The following is a 17815-nucleotide window of genomic DNA, read 5'->3' on the forward strand; positions in this document are numbered from 1 at the left end:
GAAGGGAGCGAGAGAGGGAGAGGGAGATTGACGAAGGGTGACAACAACACCGTGTAGAGAGAGAAAAGGGTTGAGAATATGGACTTGGAGAGGGACAACGGGGGAGAAAGGGGTGAAAATCGAAGAGGGACAATGGGGGAGGGGGGGTGTGTGCAATGGTAGGGGCTGTAGAACAATGGACAGAGACAATCGTGAGAGAGAGAGGGAGAGAAGGGAGCGAGAGAGGGAGAGGGAATTAGTATCCCCCTCCTCCCCATGATTACTATGCCTTGGCCTCCACTCACTCCTCCTCGATTCCCTGCAACCTTTTCTAATGCTGCTCCTTGCATTAGCTTGAGCCACGTGGCACCTGACTATGAAAGGAGCATTAGAAGATAGTAAGGCTATGCTCACGTGAGGGCTCAATTATGTGTCTGGGTAACTTAAGCTACTAAGCCTCCTGCTCATTGAACGAGCGATAATTGAGCTATGGTCACAATCACGTGCGAGCACAATTATCAACGATTATCTACATCATGTAACAGTCAACAAAAGCTACATGGAGGATATTACCTTTGCTAGCAAGTAGAGAAAAGAGAAGATCTATCTAGCGAGAGAACGTTGATTCCTTTGAAAGTTGCCCACATTACTAGTGCAACTTTGCCAAAATCGGCACAGTTACAAAGACTATGCTCGGTAGTACTGAGCTGGCTTTGTAGGATGGCTCTGTAGGATACGCATGATCACATTGTGGGCTCAATTATCTGCTTAGAGTTACTCATAACTGAGCCTCGCGTGACCACCACCTAAGATAGTAAGATAAGACTAGTGACAAGTCCATCAGTGGGTTATGGGACCAGGAGCCCTGTTGCTCGACGGCAGCACGGCCATGATTGGAGTAGTCAAGTCCTTCGTGCTCGAGCACACACGGTTATGGGAATGGCCCTGCTATGGAGCGTTGGGTTGTCCATGAGTGCTGAACAAAGTGGCAAAAAGGGGATATCCGATGAGGCTACCTCGGTTGTCTCTCCTCTGTTGTCAAGGGATGATGCATGGATAGCGCAAGATGAAGTTACTACCTTTGTGGGCTCACTTCGGGCTTGCACCAGAAACAAAGATTTGGGCACAGGTACGAAGTTGCACCACCGCATCCTGAAAAAAGGGCTGCTTCATTTGTGCTCTGATGCTTTGGTCACCATGTATGCACATGCGGGTGCCCTTGAAAAGGCAGAAGAGTTACTTGATACATATAAGAGCAAGCATGTAGTCTCTTGGACTGCAATAATAGCAGCATATGTCCGAGCAGGGCGAAGCCAGGATGCTCTGATCCTATATGAGCGCATGCAATGTGAGGGCATCCTTGCAGATGCTGTAACCTACGCTTCCATGTTGAAAGCATGTGGTGTTTTACGCATGGAAGACAAGGGTAAACAAATCCATGATGAGATCGTAAGGAAGGGTTTATTGCAAAGAAATATTGTGCTGGGCAATGCACTTTTGGACATGTATGCCAAGTGTGGTGCTTTGGCGAGAGCTCTGCATGTTCTCCAGGAGCTCCCTTCCCGAGACGTCATCTCGTGGAGCTCAATTATTGCAGGCTATGCACGACATGGCCAAGGTAACCAAGCACTTTGTTGTTTTGAATGGATGCAATGTGAGGGCATAGATCCAAATGCTGTGACCTTTATTTCCATTCTCAAGGCTTGTGGCACTGTGAAAACTCTTGAAAGAGGGAAGCTAATAAATTGTGCACTAGTGAAGTTGGGCCTCATGAGGGACGATGTAGTGCTTGGCAGTGCTCTCATTGACATGTATGCAAAGTGTGGTGCTCTTCCAGAAGCACAGCGGGTACTTGACAATCTACCATCTCGAAACATCTTCTCTTGGAACACATTGATTGCAGGATACGTGCAACAGGGTCAAGGTGAGCAAGCATTTAAGTGTTTTGACTGCATGCAATGTGAGGGTATCGTTCCAGATGCTGTAACCTATGGAAGCATCTTGAAAGCATGTGGTACAGTAGGAGCCATTGCCAAGGGAGAGCAAATTCATAATGAAATCATGGACCGGGGGTTGCTAGGAAATGACATTATACTTGGCAATGCTCTTGTGGATATGTATGCTAAGTGTGCAGCGCCTGCAAAAGCGCGGCATGTGCTCAACAATCTTCACTTTCGGGATGTCATTTCTTGGAATACTTTGATAACAGGATATGCACAGCAAGGCGAAGGTGAAACAGCTTTGGAATGTTTCGAGTGCATGCAACATGAGGGGACCCGTCCAGATGCAATCACATTCCGTTGTGTGCTCAGTGTGTGCAGTCACTTGGGTCTTGTAGAGGAGGGACATGAAGCTTTTTTGAGTATGAGCACTAGATATGGCTTGAAGCCAGATATGGAGGCTTACAGCTGCATGATTGACCTGTTTGGGCGGGCGGGGCATCTTGAAAAGGCGGTATCACTTATCCAACAGATGCCATTTTCTGATAACCGTGCAGTGTGGCATGCACTCTTCAGTGCTTGTCGAAGATGGGGAGATGTTAGTTTCGGGCGGTGGGCTTTTGAACAGGCGACACTGGTCCATAAGAAAGATGAAGCAGCTTACATTCTTATGGCAGATATCTATGCGGCTGCTGGCATGCAAGAGAATGTGGAAAGTATCCAAGCCCTGAGAATCGAAACTTTAAGCTTGGGAGAAACAAGGGATTGCTTTTGAGGGATCTTTAGGAATGTACTTTTCAGGATGTCCCTGGCCCCCCTGTCCGAGGCTTGAGTTGCCTAAAGCTGTTCTGCCCAGTTTAGAGATGCCCAAATGCAAGAGCCTTTCACGGAGCCATATGCCACAACCAAAACTTCTACTACGGTTTCAAGGGTGTTTCAAGTTTGTTTGGTTGTCTACCACTTGACAAAGTAGCGCCAACAGGTTACAGAGGTAGCTTGTGATGGTGCCAGAGGCAGCTCCATAGTTTGATAGGGCTCTTCCTCAGACTTGTCCATGTTGAGGATCATTTGCCTCTCATTGAAGGTACAGCTTCAACCATTCTCATGTGGCCCTTTCTTGTCAAAGAGCAAGAAGAGGAAGATTATTAGGCAAGGACAGAGTGGCTTATGTGCTCAGCTTCAGCCGTAGATTTTCCGCCCCGAATTCCGCATGTATGAGATCAAGCGGACTCCATATATATTAGAAAGCACCATCTACTGCCCCAAACACTGAATTCATGAAAATTCTAGAATGTACATCTGCCCGTTTTACAAGATCAAGCCGACTTCATATATACACATGGGTGAAGTGGTTAGGGCACCGAATTTTGCCCTGAATTTACAAAATTGCATCGGATGGCTCTCACGCTCCACACCGTTGATCCACTCAACTATCAAAGTTGATGTGGAAACGTAGAGAGAGAGAGAGAGAGAGAGAGAGAGAGAGAGAGAGAGAGAGACTCTTGAACCAATCCACCTTGGCAATGAATTACTGAATGTGTTTACAATGGAAGCAAGGGGTTGCTATATATAGCAACCTCGTGAAATTGCCCTACCCAGATTTTGACAAATAAGTAAACTAAATACCTAAAAGTCAAACTAAATAATGGGTTCACATTGGATAGTTTACTAGAGATGCCAAAACTCTTAACATCCTATTTGTAGCTCATAGTGGACATCAATAGTGAGACCAAGTCGATGATAAAGCTACCATGGACACCCCAGTAGTGGCCACCAACTAGATACACCTCGGTGTTGCTCTCCTCAACTTCGTATTTGAAAATAATGCCATCTTGAGAATCGGTTGCCTTTTAGAAAATTGGAATTGTAGACCACACTACGTCCAATAATCCCCATTCTTGAATTGTGAACATATCATGTCCAAAATATATAACCCCAAGATAATGAACTGTGGGACACATCTTGTCCATGATCCGACTAACAACAATGAATTGGTGCGTCGATCCATAGTGTTTTAGACATCTGATTGGTTCCATGTCAGATGCATGTGCATTGAACTCCGACTTACGGGTCCAAATATCAATAACTTGAACTCCAACACAAGGGTCCAAATTAATTATCCGGAGCACTCCTTGCTCCTCTCTACCACTACCAAGTCTCTCTCTGGTTGAAGCTAGTGGTGATACTTGCACTTTGACTAGAAATTTGACGTCGAGGCGACTGTGGCCGCCACCACGTGTGCCATGCCGATCTCCTCTATCAAATCTTTATTACCATAATCTCTGTCCAGCTTGCCTTTGTCTTTGTCTATCTGTGAATTCTTACTTTTGCCTTTGGCTTCAAACTCTCGAGCCAAACAAAGCATCCAATCACATTCATAACAACTATGGTCGTACCTTGTGGGTATCAAGGCAGCTAGCTGAGTACTAGTACTACTATCCTTGTCCAGCTTTCCTTTGGCGTTGTTCTCTAGCAAACTTGTCCGTTTGCTTTTGAATTCACAATCTCGAGCCAAACAATTTGTCGGGTTTCTTGAGAACTGTGCCGGTGCGTCGGCCTCTAACTGGATGGTGGTTTCCGTATCCATAGCCACTTGTTGGTTTTGGTCGTCGTTGTGGCGGGCGCTCGAGCAAGGGGTGGCCATGTTGAAGTTGTAAGATCTGAAACTCCTCAAAACCTTCTCGCACTCCAAGGGTGGACGCACTAGCACAAAGCCGCAAGACCTCCAAGCTCCTCGCCTCTTCCTACAAAACCGAGAGGCTGCATTACATAAACTTCCTCAAATATGTCACCATTCAAGAAAGTAGTAACAATGTTTGATTGATGGACATCCCTACCAAAATGAGCTGCCAATGCACATAGAAAATGCACAGTAGTCATACGACAAGTGGGAGCAAAAGTCTCTTCATAATCTATGCCTTTTTGCTGTGCATAACCCTTTGCAACAAGTCGAGCCTTATGGCGATCGATCTCACCATTTGGCTTGCGTTTCAAACCCACTTTGTATCAATGGACTTTTTGCCTGGAGGCAAATCACATAAAGTCCATGTGTCATTTTCTATAAGTGCATCATATTCTGATTGCATGGTAGCCATCCAATTTTCTAAATTCTGTGCTTCATCAAAAGACAGAGGTTCCTCAACATCATGTAAGCTAAACACAACCAAAGCATAACAATCTAATGCATAAGATGCATGGACAGAGCCTGAACGAGTACGACTAGACAAAGGTGCATCCAATTTATTGTCATGCAATGTATGCACCAGCCATTTTGGCATTACCTCTAGCTTGCTCATTTTCAGCACTTTCCTCATCAAGTACATCATGTACATCTGCATCAGTAATAGGCTAATCTGTAACATTTTCGGAAACCCCCATAGGCTATACATTTGCCTCATTGGAATTTACATTCGAACTTCCACCACTGAAAAGAGGCAACAAAGTGTCATAAATGTCCCGTGAGCTTACATTACTGTCTCTAGTACATGACAGCAAGGACTGAACATAATCTTCCATAAACACTACATCCATTGAAACCAGAATACGCTTTGTTTGTGGATGATACAACCTGTAACCTTTGCTTTCAGCACTATAACCAACAAAAATACATTTGATAGCCTTATCATCCAATTTTTTGCGCTGTGTTTGTGGCATCAAAGCATATGCCAAACAGCCCAAAACACACATGTGCTCAATAGAAGGCTTTCTATCATGCCATGCTTCATATGGAGTAATAGACTGCAAAGCTTTCGTAGGACACTTGTTAAGTACATAAGTGGCACACATGATGGCCTCAAGCCAAAAAGAATGCGACAAAGCTTGACTTTTGACCATACATCATGCCATTTCCGTACGTGACCTGTTTTTCCTCTCAGCTACACCATTTTGTAGAGGCGTATAAGACACTATACATTGGTGTTTTATCCCATGACTAGCCAAAAATGCATTAAATTCATGAGACATATACTCCCCCCCTCGATCGGAACGGAGGGTACCCATAGTTCATTGCGAGACATTTTCAGCCATAGCCAGAAATTGTTTGAAGCACATAAAAACTTCGGACTTTGCTTTAAGCGGAAATCTCTATGCATGCGTGGAGTAATCATCAATGAAAGTCATGAAGTACCCAAGGACGGAGTTTGCATGGGTCCACAAATATCACTATGCACAAGCTGCAACCTGCATGTGGCCCTAACTGAACCATACTTTGGAAACGTAAAACGCTGTATTTTACCCAAAATATAGCCTTCACAAACATGTTTGATAGGTGCTTCAAGAGACGACAAATAAGCAACCATATCAGATTTTTGCAAACGCAGCAAACTGGCAAAATTCAGATGCCCAAAACGTGCATGCCACAGTTTTGCATCTGAAACAGCCCTTGAATCTGCAACTGCATTTGCAAAGTTTTGTCCACACTTGTCATACAAAGTGAGCTTATACAGCCCATGACACAAAAGGCCAGATGCAACAATTTCATCACCAAAATTGAGATCATGAACTGTACATCTATCATCCACAAATTTGACTACAAGTCCAAGTCTAGCAAGTGCAGATACAGACAAAAGATTCTTCTTGATCCTAGGTACATAAAGTGCATCAACAAGTGTGAAAGAACTTTCATTTGCAGCAGTAAGCACAATCTTTCCAACTCCCTGAACAGTATAAGAGGCATTGTTGGCACAAGTGACTGAATTCCCATGAGGGACAGACTCGAGAGAGGTGAACAATTCACGATGTGAGGTAATGTGCTTTGTAGCACACTACATATGTGAATCTGCAACAACCAACATGCATACATCATGGACAACAGGATTGTAAGTGCACTCTACACTAAAAGCACATTTTGCATCAACATCAGCATCACAATCTCCTTCCACAGAAGACTCAACAATGGTTGCATTTGTAGTGGAACCACCCTCTTTCTTCTTAGGCTCTTTGGCCTTCAATTTAGGACACTGCTTGATCAAATGATCATTATCTTTACAATAATGGCAACGCATCTTCTTTTTGCCCTTATCACCAGAATTTCCAGACGAATTGCTGCCAGCAGAAGCATTAGGAACAGAATTTTTGCCACTCGCAGCAGAACCATAAGAAGTGGCTACATTACTGTTACCACCCTTTCTTTGAGAAGCAATAAAAGCGTGTTCAACTGCACGTTGCCTAGTCTTGTTTTTTCTGGAAAGTGACTCTTGCAACAGCAATGTGCATAATGCATCAAACTTGACAACTTCAGGATTTCCTTGGGTCATAAGTCTCCAAGTACTAGCAAGAGTCTGGTAAGAATTTGGTAAAGCATCAAGAACACTCTGCATAAGGGAACTGTCTGAAATGACTTCACCTGCAAAAATAAGTTGCTCATTGATATCCTTGACACCAGCAAGGAAAGAGTGTCCATATCATCTTCCTCATGCATAATCTTAGATTCCAGCTCTTTATGCAGCAAATAAATTTTAGCCTCATTGCGGCTTGCATAAAGACCTGCTAGGATATCCCAAGCCTGTTTTGCAGATTTCACTGAACGAACGTGAGGAGTAATGGTGCGCTTCACAGACAACGCAATCAATGCATGAGTCTGCGCATCCTTTACATCCCAACGAGCTTGCACTGCCATAGGCAAAACAACTCTAATATCATCAATTCTTGGAGCAAGATATGCAACATCCTCAACATCGCCTACATCCTCAGAACCAGGACGTACATCAATGTCCTGCACAATATTCCAGACACCCTTTGAAACAAGAACATGTTTGCATCATGTAAGCCCACCTAGGGAATTGTCCCCATCCAACCTGTACTCAACAACAAACATCTTGAACACATCTATGTTATTGTCAACCATGGAAAATGTATGTACCTGATGTGAAAACTGCCCGAAATGAGGAGAAACTGAGTGAGACCAACACGTTCTATATAGCACAACCCACAGTAAACTGTAGTGGAAACAGAGGCTGAAATGAGCCCGAATCAGAAATCTGAGCAGATTGAGGTCTTTGAGCTCTCCCAAAATTTATGTCGACCTGCGAACGCTCGCCAAAGCTCATAGAAATCGGAGAAAGTGAGCAGGTGTGTGTTGGAGCTGCTGGCGTATAAGCCCGGGAGGACGCAACCTGCTCTGATACCAATTGTTGGAATTAGGGTTGTAGAGAAACGCACACAGCTTGGAGAAGACGAAGGAAGCTCAAGGCACACAACTAAGAGTGTATTACTTAGTGTGCAATGGAAAGATGGATAGCCCTAGAGTGATGGGCGTATATACAATGTACAGGGAAAAAAACCTCCTAAAGAGGGAAAAAATGTCCCGGCGGTCCTAGTGTGTTCACACACATCACTACCACATGTATATGGTAACGTTTTAGTTCTCGGCAAGAAATGGTAGAAAGCTGCTATGGAAGTCCATCAAAAGGTGGAAAAAATTGCAATGAAAAATTGACCAGCAATAGCAGGTCACCGAAGCTAGTCAAGTACAACTAAAGTTCTGTATCCACAGACCCTCATAGAAAGAAGAAGATTGTAAATAGACGATTGAGGCAATTAGAGATGGAGGAACAAACAAGCTCTTTAGGGACAATGATTGAGCACCCCAACAGCTTTGAGCACCCACGATTCCAACCAAGTCATGGTGGCGCGTGCTTATATGTGGTAATTTCTTTCACCAGTGGTCCGGCCACCTTGTTTACACATGTCAAATGGTTCGCCACGAAACATGTTTAGTATGCCACGTTGAAATCCACAAAATTCTACACATATGTTTCAAAATGGCTACAAACGCTTGGTGTCAATAGCCTCACCAATGATGCTAGTTCTGAATTGTCCATATATAATATTGACTAACCTATCAAGCAGTTTTATAAAGTGTACATCCATATTGATCTGCTATGTTAACTATAAGTTTGTTTTTGTACACTTTCTTAAGTGTTCTCAAAACATTTATCTAGCAATTGATTCCTCATGTGGTGCTAAGTTGGTGGAATAAACTCAATGCCAAATTTTTCAATCTTATTCCATGCATGCATCCATGCGTCTTTTGTGACCATGGATAATGAGGATTTAATAAAGTAAATAGCTTTGGCTAAGACAAGGTCAAAGCGATGGCATGAAAACTGTTAACCAAGCTAAGTTACCTCATTTTAGAAATACGAACTTGAATTTTAGGCGAGAAACCATTTTCATTGTGACCTTCAAAACCTGTATTTTATCTTAAGCAACAATGTTTCCCAAGGTGTTGCCATGTATGGTTTTCTCTCCACTTGACACCATCGAAGTCAGGGTTTGGCGATTTACCATGGAGATGGTTGGTATCTTGTTTGTTGAAATTTTTCCTAAGAAAGCTCTAAGGCACCTGGATATGCTATAGGCAAGCTTCCATTTGGCTCCTATTGATGTTTTTCAAACCTTTCTCTTGTCACTTTGGGATGTAGCATGTGAAGGTGGCTGTATCTACAAGCACACAATCTAGGACAAACAACTCAACCGAGCTTAAAGCACATAACCATATCCGCAAGTAGTAAGCAGACTAGCTCAAAATACATCCCACAAGAGAAACTTCCTTTTAAAAACAACAAAATACCTGTGAAACCTGTGACTGTCTGTTTGTAGCCACAAAAGCATACGCACTCCTCACTCTTGCGAGAGTGGGTACAAGAACACTAAACTGTGTCCAAGCTGACAAAACCTATCAAACTGAGAGGGAACACTTGATCGCTCTCAAAGTGTGAGTCAAACTCAACCACTAAACCATCAGAGAGTAAATCTGCACATACGCATGAAACATGGCAAGAGTTTCCCCTGAAAATTGAGTGAAAAACTCAAGAAATCTCACCATACATCGCATAAAAAATCCACAAATGGTATACATAAACTTCCAAAACCCTGGAAAACAAGGTCCTCACTCTTGAACGAGCGGCTCTATGGACCTGTGCATGTCCAAAAAAGCTTTAAACCTATGAACCTGGTACCTATGAGCCACCTAGCTCAAGCTATATCCGCAAATGCATACATAGCATGAAACTGCACAAATCGTGCTAAAAACGTCTCTCTGGACTGCCCATACAACCATACATGAGCACTATCTGTGCTGCACAAAGAACACATAACCTATGAGCAAAATCGTATGGAAATTTGCACACTATGTCATCAGTCTGTAAGTACGTCCACTGGAAACTAAGAGCAAAGCACGACCAACTGCATGTGGTTGCAATTGCCATCCGAGAGCTGCGCTCACGAGAAAATCGTTGCGGTATGGTTCGTCGGAGCCGCTATGTGCCTGGGTGTGCCGCCAAAAGGTGGAAAGTGGGAGTCGTCGAAGTCAAAATTGCCAAATCAAAAATGAGATTCCGAGGAATGTGCGTCGGAGCCAAATCCGCTCCGTAATGGGGTGTGGGAGGGGAGTCGGTGGCGAAGCTATGCTAGAGGAGAGCCAAAAACACTCTTCCTTGCTCTGATACCAGTTGAAGAGTACGTGTGCACGATGCGATGTGCGTGGGAGAAGGAGAGAGTAGAGAGTGTGGGTGGAGTAGGGCTTAAGAAGAAGGATGTGCTACTCCTTATTGTTGTATATTTACTTTCTCAATTTACTTTGGTCCAATTACTTTTGTCAATTTTGTGTTTTTATTTAACAAACAATACTATGCATGATGGAGTTAATGGTTATATTGTCTTGTGGGTGACTACTTTGGGTCTATACCTTGCTCTTTCTTTCAAAGGTGAATCTGGGCTTATCTTGGATTTATTTAGGTTTATTCTATTCTGGAAACATTTGGTATGGTTGAGCTGCCACCCAAAATTTTTTACTCTCGAGTGTCGCTATAAGCATCTCTATATAAGGTTCTGCTACGTCGATATAAGCGTCGCTACAGAAGGACTGTAACCGTCCACTACAAGAGGTACTCACATTAGCGACACTCGCAGTGCACGCTCAAAAGTGAAAATCCATGGCGTCACTAGCTATTGTCTTTGCTACATAGCAACGCCCATAGCGACGCCGACAGGGGTAAAAAATAAACCAAGAGCACCAAAACCTCAGATCTCAGATCTGAGTTTTGACGCTCAAGCGAAAGAGGTAACCCGCACTCTCCCTCTCTCTCTCTCTTTCTTCTCTCTCTTTCTTCTCCACATACACACACACACACACACGCACACGCACACGCACACGACGAGAGGAAGGAGAGCCAGATATGCTCCTTCCCTCTCATCTCTCTCATGTTCCCTTCCCCTCTTTCTCTCTGTCTCCTTCTCTCTCCCTCACACATACACACACACACACACATTGTGTCTTTGAGAGAGAGAGAGAGAGAGAGAGAGAGAGAGAGAGAGAGAGAGAGAGAGAGAGAGGAGAAAACAAAGAGAGAGAGAGAGAGAGAGAGAGAGAGAGAGAGAGAGAGAGGAGAAAAAAAGAGAGAGAGAGAGAGAGAGAGAGAGAGAGAGAGAGAGAGAGAGAGAGAGAGAGAGAGAGAGAGAGAGAGAAACCAAAGAGAAAAAGAGGGGGGAGAATACGGAAAGAGAGAGGTAAGGGGAGAAAACAAAGAGAGAGAGAGAGAGAGAGAGAGAGAGAGAGAGAGAGAGAGAGAGATAAAAGTAGAGAAAATATGAAATGAAATGTTATATTAAGATTTAGGGTTAGGTTAGATTTAAAATGACATTTAATTAAAACTAGGTTAAATTAAGATCTAAGATTAAGTTAAATTATACATTTAACGTATATTTAAAATTATGCTAAATGTAAAATTAGGGTAGAGATGTACAACCAATAAGGTGGTCAGTGGGTGGGCATGACCTGGGCAGCCCAAAAAGGCACAGACGCCTGTATCCCAAACAACCCGCCTAGAAAGAGAAAGAGAGACCTTTTGAGAGGGAAAGAGGTATGTAAGGAAATTTTGTGGAATTTTGGAAGCCCAAGCCAACCAAGCTATGCACAAAGAATCCATTGTACCAAGATGGGAAAGATCCCTTGTCGATATTTGTTACCATATACATGTGGTAGTGATGTGTGTGAACACATTAGGACCGCCGGAGCATTTTTTCCCTCTTTAGGAGGTTTTTTCCCCCGTGCATTGTATATACGCCCATCACTCTGGGGCTATCCATCTTTCCATAGCACACTAAGTAACACACTCTCTATTGTGTGCCTTGAGCTTCCTTCGTCTTCTCCAAGCTGTGTGTGTTTCTCTGCAACCCTAATTCCAACAATTGGTATCAGAGCAGGTCACGTCCTCCCGGGCTTAGTCTCTAGCTGCTCTAGCACACGCCTGCTCACTTACTCCGATTTCAGTGAGCTTTGGAGAGCGTTCGCAGATAGACAAAATTTTTGGGAGAACTCAGAGAGCTTGGTCTGCTCAGAATTTTGATTTGGGCTCATTTCGGCCTCTGTTTCCACTACAGGCAGTACTGCACAGGCTATTTTGTCATTTTGTGCAGAATTTTGTCACTGCCGTTTTCTGCATAACAGGTGCCTTACAGTCTTCTACGGTTTGTGCTATATAGCACAGGTTGTTCTCGCTCCGTTTCTCCTATTTTCAGGCAGTTTTCACATCAGGTGCAACATTTACCATGGCTGACAACAACAACACAGATGTGTCAAGATTTTTGCTGCTGAGGACAGGTTGGATGGGGACAACTACCCTATGTGGGCTTATATGATGCAACATGTTCTTGTGTCAAAAGGGTGTCTGGAACATTGTGCAGGGCACTGATGTACATCCTAGTTCTGAGGACGTAGGCGATGTTGAGGATGTTGCAGGTCTTGCTGCAAGGATTGCAGTTGTTAGAGTTGTTTTGCCTACGACAGAACAAGCTCGTTGGGATGTTAAGGATGCGCAGGCTCATGCATTGATTGCGTTTTCTGTGAAGCGCACCATTGTTCCTCACATTCGTTCAACAAAATCTGCAAAACAGGCTTGGGATATTTTAGCAGGTCTTTATGCAAGCCGCAATGAGGCTAAAATTGCTTTGCTGCGTAAAGAGCTGGAGTCAGGATTATGCATGAGGAAGATGATATGGACACTTTCCTTGCTAGTGTCAAGGATATCAATGAGCAGCTTATTTCTGCAGGTGAAGTCATTTCAGACAGTTCCCTTGTGCAGACTGTTCTTGATGCCTTACCAGATTCCTACCAGACTTTTGCTAGTACTTGGAGACTGATGACCCAAGGAAATCCTAAAGTTGTCAAGTTTGATGCATTATGCAGATTGTTGTTGCAAGAGTCACTTTCTAGAAAAAACAGGACTAGGCAGCGTGTAGTTGAACATGCTTTTATTGCTTCTCAAAGAAAGGGTGGTAACAGTAATGCAGCCACTTCTTATGGTTCTGCTGCGAGTGGCAAAAATTATGTTCCTAATGCTTCTGCTGGAAGTACTTCGTTTGGTAATTCTGGTGATAAGGGCAAAAAGAAGATGCGTTGCCATTATTGTAAAGCCAATGATCACTTGATCAAGTCGTGTCCTAAGTTGAAGGCCAAAGAGGCTAAGAAGAAAGAGGGTGGTTCCACTGCAAATGCTCGTTCCACTACAAATGCAGCCATTGTTGAGTCTTCTGTGAAAGGAAACTGTAATGCTGATGTTGATGCAGAATGGGCTTTTAGCGCAGAGTGCACTTACAATCCTGCTGTCCATGATGCATGCTTGTCAATTGCTCCAGATTCACATGTGTGGTATTTCGACAGTGGTGCTACAAAGCACATTACCTCACATCGTGAATTGTTTACCTCTCTCGAGTCTGTCCCTCATGGGAATTCAGTCACTTGTGCCAACAACGTCTCTTATCCAGTTCAGGGAGTTGGAAAGATTCTTCTCACTGCTGCTAATGGCAGTTCCTTCACACTTGTTGATGCACTTTATGTACCTGGGATCAAGAAGAATCTCTTGTCTGTATCCGCACTTGCTAGACTTGGACTTGTAGTCAAATTTGTGGATGACAGATGTACAGTTCATGATCTCAGTTTTGGTGATGAAATTGTTGCATCTGGCCTTTTGTGCCGTGGGCTCTATAAGCGTAATCGTTTAGGATCTCGCCATGCATCTTATGTATCAGATTGTTATGCTTTGGTTGTGTCTAGTCTACATGATGTTGAGGAGCCTCTGTCTTTTGATGAAGCATAGAATTCAGAAAATTGGATGGCTGCCATGCAGTCAGAATATGATGCACTTATAGAAAATGACACATGGACTTTATGTGATTTGCCTCCTAGCAAAAAGGCCATTGGTACAAAGTGGGTTTACAAGTTGAAACGCAAGCCGGATGGTGAGATCGATCGCCATAAGGCTCGACTTGTTGCAAAGGGTTATGCACAGCAAAAAGGCATAGATTATGAAGAGACTTTTTCTCCCACTTGTCGTATGACTACTGTGCATTTTCTATGTGCATTGGCAGATCATTTTGGTTGGGATGTACATCAATCAGACATTGTTACTGCTTTCTTGAATGGTGATATATTTGAGGAAGTTTATGTAACGCAGCCTCGCGGTTTTGTCATAAAAGGACAAGAGGACAAAGTGTGCAAATGTAATAAGGCTTTGTATGGGTTGAAGCAATCTCCTCGTGCTTGGTATGAGAAAGCTGACACTCATTTGGTCAAACAAGGCTTTCGTAACAGTCCAACAGAAAGCACATTGTATGTAAAGCGTGAGGGTGATGCATTTCTCATTGTGGTTCTTTATGTTGATGATTTGCTGATCACTGGACCAAATGAGAGACATATTGCTGAATTTAAGGCTGATTTGAATGCTACTTTCAAGATGAAAGATTTGGGGTTGTTGCATCAATACTTGGGTATACAGTTTAAGCAGTGTGATGGTGGTATTTCCTTGTGTCAGAAAAGTTACATAGAGACATTGCTATGTAAGTTTGGACTTGAGGATTGCAAACCTATTGCCACTCCCATGGAAACAGGTTTGAAGTTGAGTCTACATGATGCTGGCGATCCTGCTGATGTCACTCTTTACCAAACTGCTGTTGGCTGCCTCATTTATGTATGCAACACGAGGCCGGATATTCAGTTTGCAGTCTCACAGGCCAGCAGATTTATGCATAGCCCAGGGTCTAAGCATTGGCAGGCTGTCAAGAGGATTTTCCGCTACCTTAGTGGCACTTTACATCTTGTCTTGTTTTATCCCAAGGGGGGATCATTGCCGCCAGACTTACATGCTTTTTCGGACTCAGATTGGGCTGGTTGTTTTGACACAAGAGTGTCCACAAGTGGTTTTTGTTTCATGCTTGGCAGTTCATGTATATCATGGTTGAGCAAGAAGCAACCTACTGTGGCCACTTCGAGTTGTGAGGCTGAGTACAGGGCAGTCTTCACAACTACGGTTGAGTGTGTATGGCTCAGATGCCTTATGGTTGATTTGGGTGTTGGATAGGACACTGCCAACACTATCTACACTGACAGTCAGAGCGCATTGGCAGTTGCGAGGAACCCAATTTTTCATGCTCGCACAAAGCACATTGAGGTGCATTACCACTATGTCAGGGAGAGGCTCTCAGCAGGAGAGATCAACTTGGCTTATGTGCCAACACAGGACAACCTTGTAGATCTTTTCACAAAGGCATTGTCTCGTGAGAAGCTTGAAGCTTTCCGCAAAGCTTTGGGCTTACTCCCCTTTGTGGACTGATCCTGTCCTCAGGGCATGGCACTTCCCTTTACTCATGTGCCAGCTCTCGTTCACCGCATCACTCCAGGGGGGATTTGTTACCATATACATGTGGTAGTGATGTGTGTGAACACATTAGGACCGCCGGGGCATTTTTTCCCTCTTTAGGAGGTTTTTCCCCCCGTGCATTGTATATACGCCCATCACTCTAGGGCTATCCATCTTTCCATAGCACACTAAGTAACACACTCTCTATTGTGTGCCTTGAGCTTCTTTCGTCTTCTCCAAGCTGTGTGTGTTTCTCTGCAACCCTAATTCCAACAATATTGATGAACGACTATATGGTGAAGAGGAAAGGGAAAGAGAAGATGAGGCGACCAAAATTCCTTCACCTCCATCGAAAGCTCAAGAAACTGCAAAGTCCCCTTCACTGATTCATCATGAACAAACACATGAAGAAGCACCTGCGAAGAAGAGTCAAGAGCCCGAACTAGCAGGTTTAGAAGAAACCACCAATAAAGAGACAACATAAGAGATAGCTCAAGATGGCAAAGAAACTGCATAGTTAGAATCTGAAGCACAACCTCTTGAAGTATTCAAAAGGTATTAGAACAGACACAAAAAGAAACTAAAGAAGATCAAGATACAAAGGAGGAAACCGAGGAGGAAACCATCATAATTGAGGGTAGAGAGCATAAATATTCCACCTCTGGGCTAAAGGGCTTAGAAGATATCAACAAATACACTCACTATGATCATCAGATATTAAAAAAGCTAAAGAGTGAAGTGAATCATTGCTATAAGCAATCCCAGTGTGCATAACTCAATCAAGAAATATTGGAAGGACGACTCCAAGTGACAGATGCATTTTTAAAGGAGTACAAAGCTCTACATGAAACTTCACATGTAGAAATTCAACAACTCCAAGTGGTCAACACAAAGCAACATGCAAATCTCTCTAAAATGACAAAGCTAGTAGAGCAGTTGACAATTACAGGGGAATATCAGGAAAAGAAAATCAAAGAGTTAGATTCTACAATCCTCGATACCAATGCACATGCACAGTGGTTGCAAATGCAACTTGACATTGCCAACGTGCAAGTGATACAAGTGGAGGCTAGATTGAAAGATCAAGGTGAGATGTTGGATAAGTTGAAAGCAAATCCTATAGTTCTTACACTTCAAGGCTCAGACCTCGCCTACCAAGCAATGGAAAAGCAATGCAAGGATCTAGAAATAGAATTGAAGCTGGAGCGAGCGCAACAGAGATAACTCTCACTCAACTTCATGAACGAAGAGGATGAGTATCAAAAGCAAATAGCTAAACTCCAAGCGAAGCTGAAAGCAACAAAACTGCAATCTAAAGAGAAGTCCAGATATTTCATTCACGTCTTCACGTGAAGTGTGAAGTGGTAATAAGTCATGTTATTAACACTCCATGGGAGTGTTAATAACATCAAATTTACAATGACTTGCTAAAACTGGGCCTTCCTGTCAGCTCGTCGGGCATTCCTTTTGGGCCGCCAAGCCTCGCCAAGTGAGCAGTGATGCTCGACGGGATTGGATATTGCCCTTTCCTGCCCCCCCAATTTGGAGGTGGCTATAAAAAAATTATCCCCTCCTCCTAGCCCTCCATTTTGGCACACTTTGCAAATCTTCCACTATAAATTTTAGTTGAGGTTTATCTAATGTCTTTTGTTAAGGTAGCTTTGCTCACTATATTTTCTAAAATCCATGAATAGTTACCTCCCTTGGGTGCTATCCACTAGGAAACAGGTTTGGGTAGGGAGCATCCTCGTGGAGGGTTTAGGTGGTGTAAGTGCTTGGGGCTCATTTCTATGGATAGAATGGAGTGCTCCTTATCACTACACCTGCGTACTTTTCTGTTACGTTTAGTTACCTCCCCTGGATGTCTCATTAAGGAATTTGGGAGGTCATTTGGAGGGCCTTTTAAGAAAATACCATTTTTTGCCTTCTCTCTTTAGAAAATTGGTGTGGTAAAAGAAAATGTGTCCTCATCAACCGTTCAAAAAGTGTACTTTGAAGTGGATTCTTTTCACACAGTCATAATGGCCATAATGATAGATGGAATGTCCCTTTTCAGTTATATTAAATGCACCTCGTCATATAGGAAGGAATTTCTTTTCCATATGATGTATGCAGTAGGTAGTCTAGGGAGTAATGGCAGTATACTCTTTTGTTTCTTGAATTTTTTGAATTTGTATTCATGGCTTCTTCATCTAAAACTTCAAACCTTCTCTCTAAACGTCATAAATATCATCTACACATTGATTTGAGTCCTGAATA

The 17815-nt window shown here is 43.3% G+C and overlaps 1 protein-coding gene across 1 annotated transcript; it reads left to right on the forward strand.

Annotated features, from left to right (window-relative positions):
- The first annotated feature begins 765 nt into the window (after positions 1–765).
- On the forward strand, positions 766–3315 carry LOC147445039 (pentatricopeptide repeat-containing protein At2g03380, mitochondrial-like). The gene has a single exon (XM_086527517.1). It carries the CDS (start codon positions 913–915, stop codon positions 2692–2694), a length of 1782 nt encoding a protein of 593 aa, XP_086383643.1. The 5' UTR covers positions 766–912; the 3' UTR covers positions 2695–3315.
- Positions 3316–17815: the final 14500 nt, after the last annotated feature.

Source organism: Adiantum capillus-veneris, chromosome 13, assembly GCF_014529385.1.
Source record: "Adiantum capillus-veneris isolate H3 chromosome 13, ASM1452938v2, whole genome shotgun sequence".
In the NCBI taxonomy this organism is placed as follows: domain Eukaryota; kingdom Viridiplantae; phylum Streptophyta; class Polypodiopsida; order Polypodiales; family Pteridaceae; genus Adiantum; species Adiantum capillus-veneris.

Coding starts and splice junctions, on each gene's coding strand:
- LOC147445039 (XM_086527517.1), top strand. CDS start 913: ATGGGAATGGCCCTGCTATGGAGCGTTGGGTTGTCCATGAGTGCTGAA.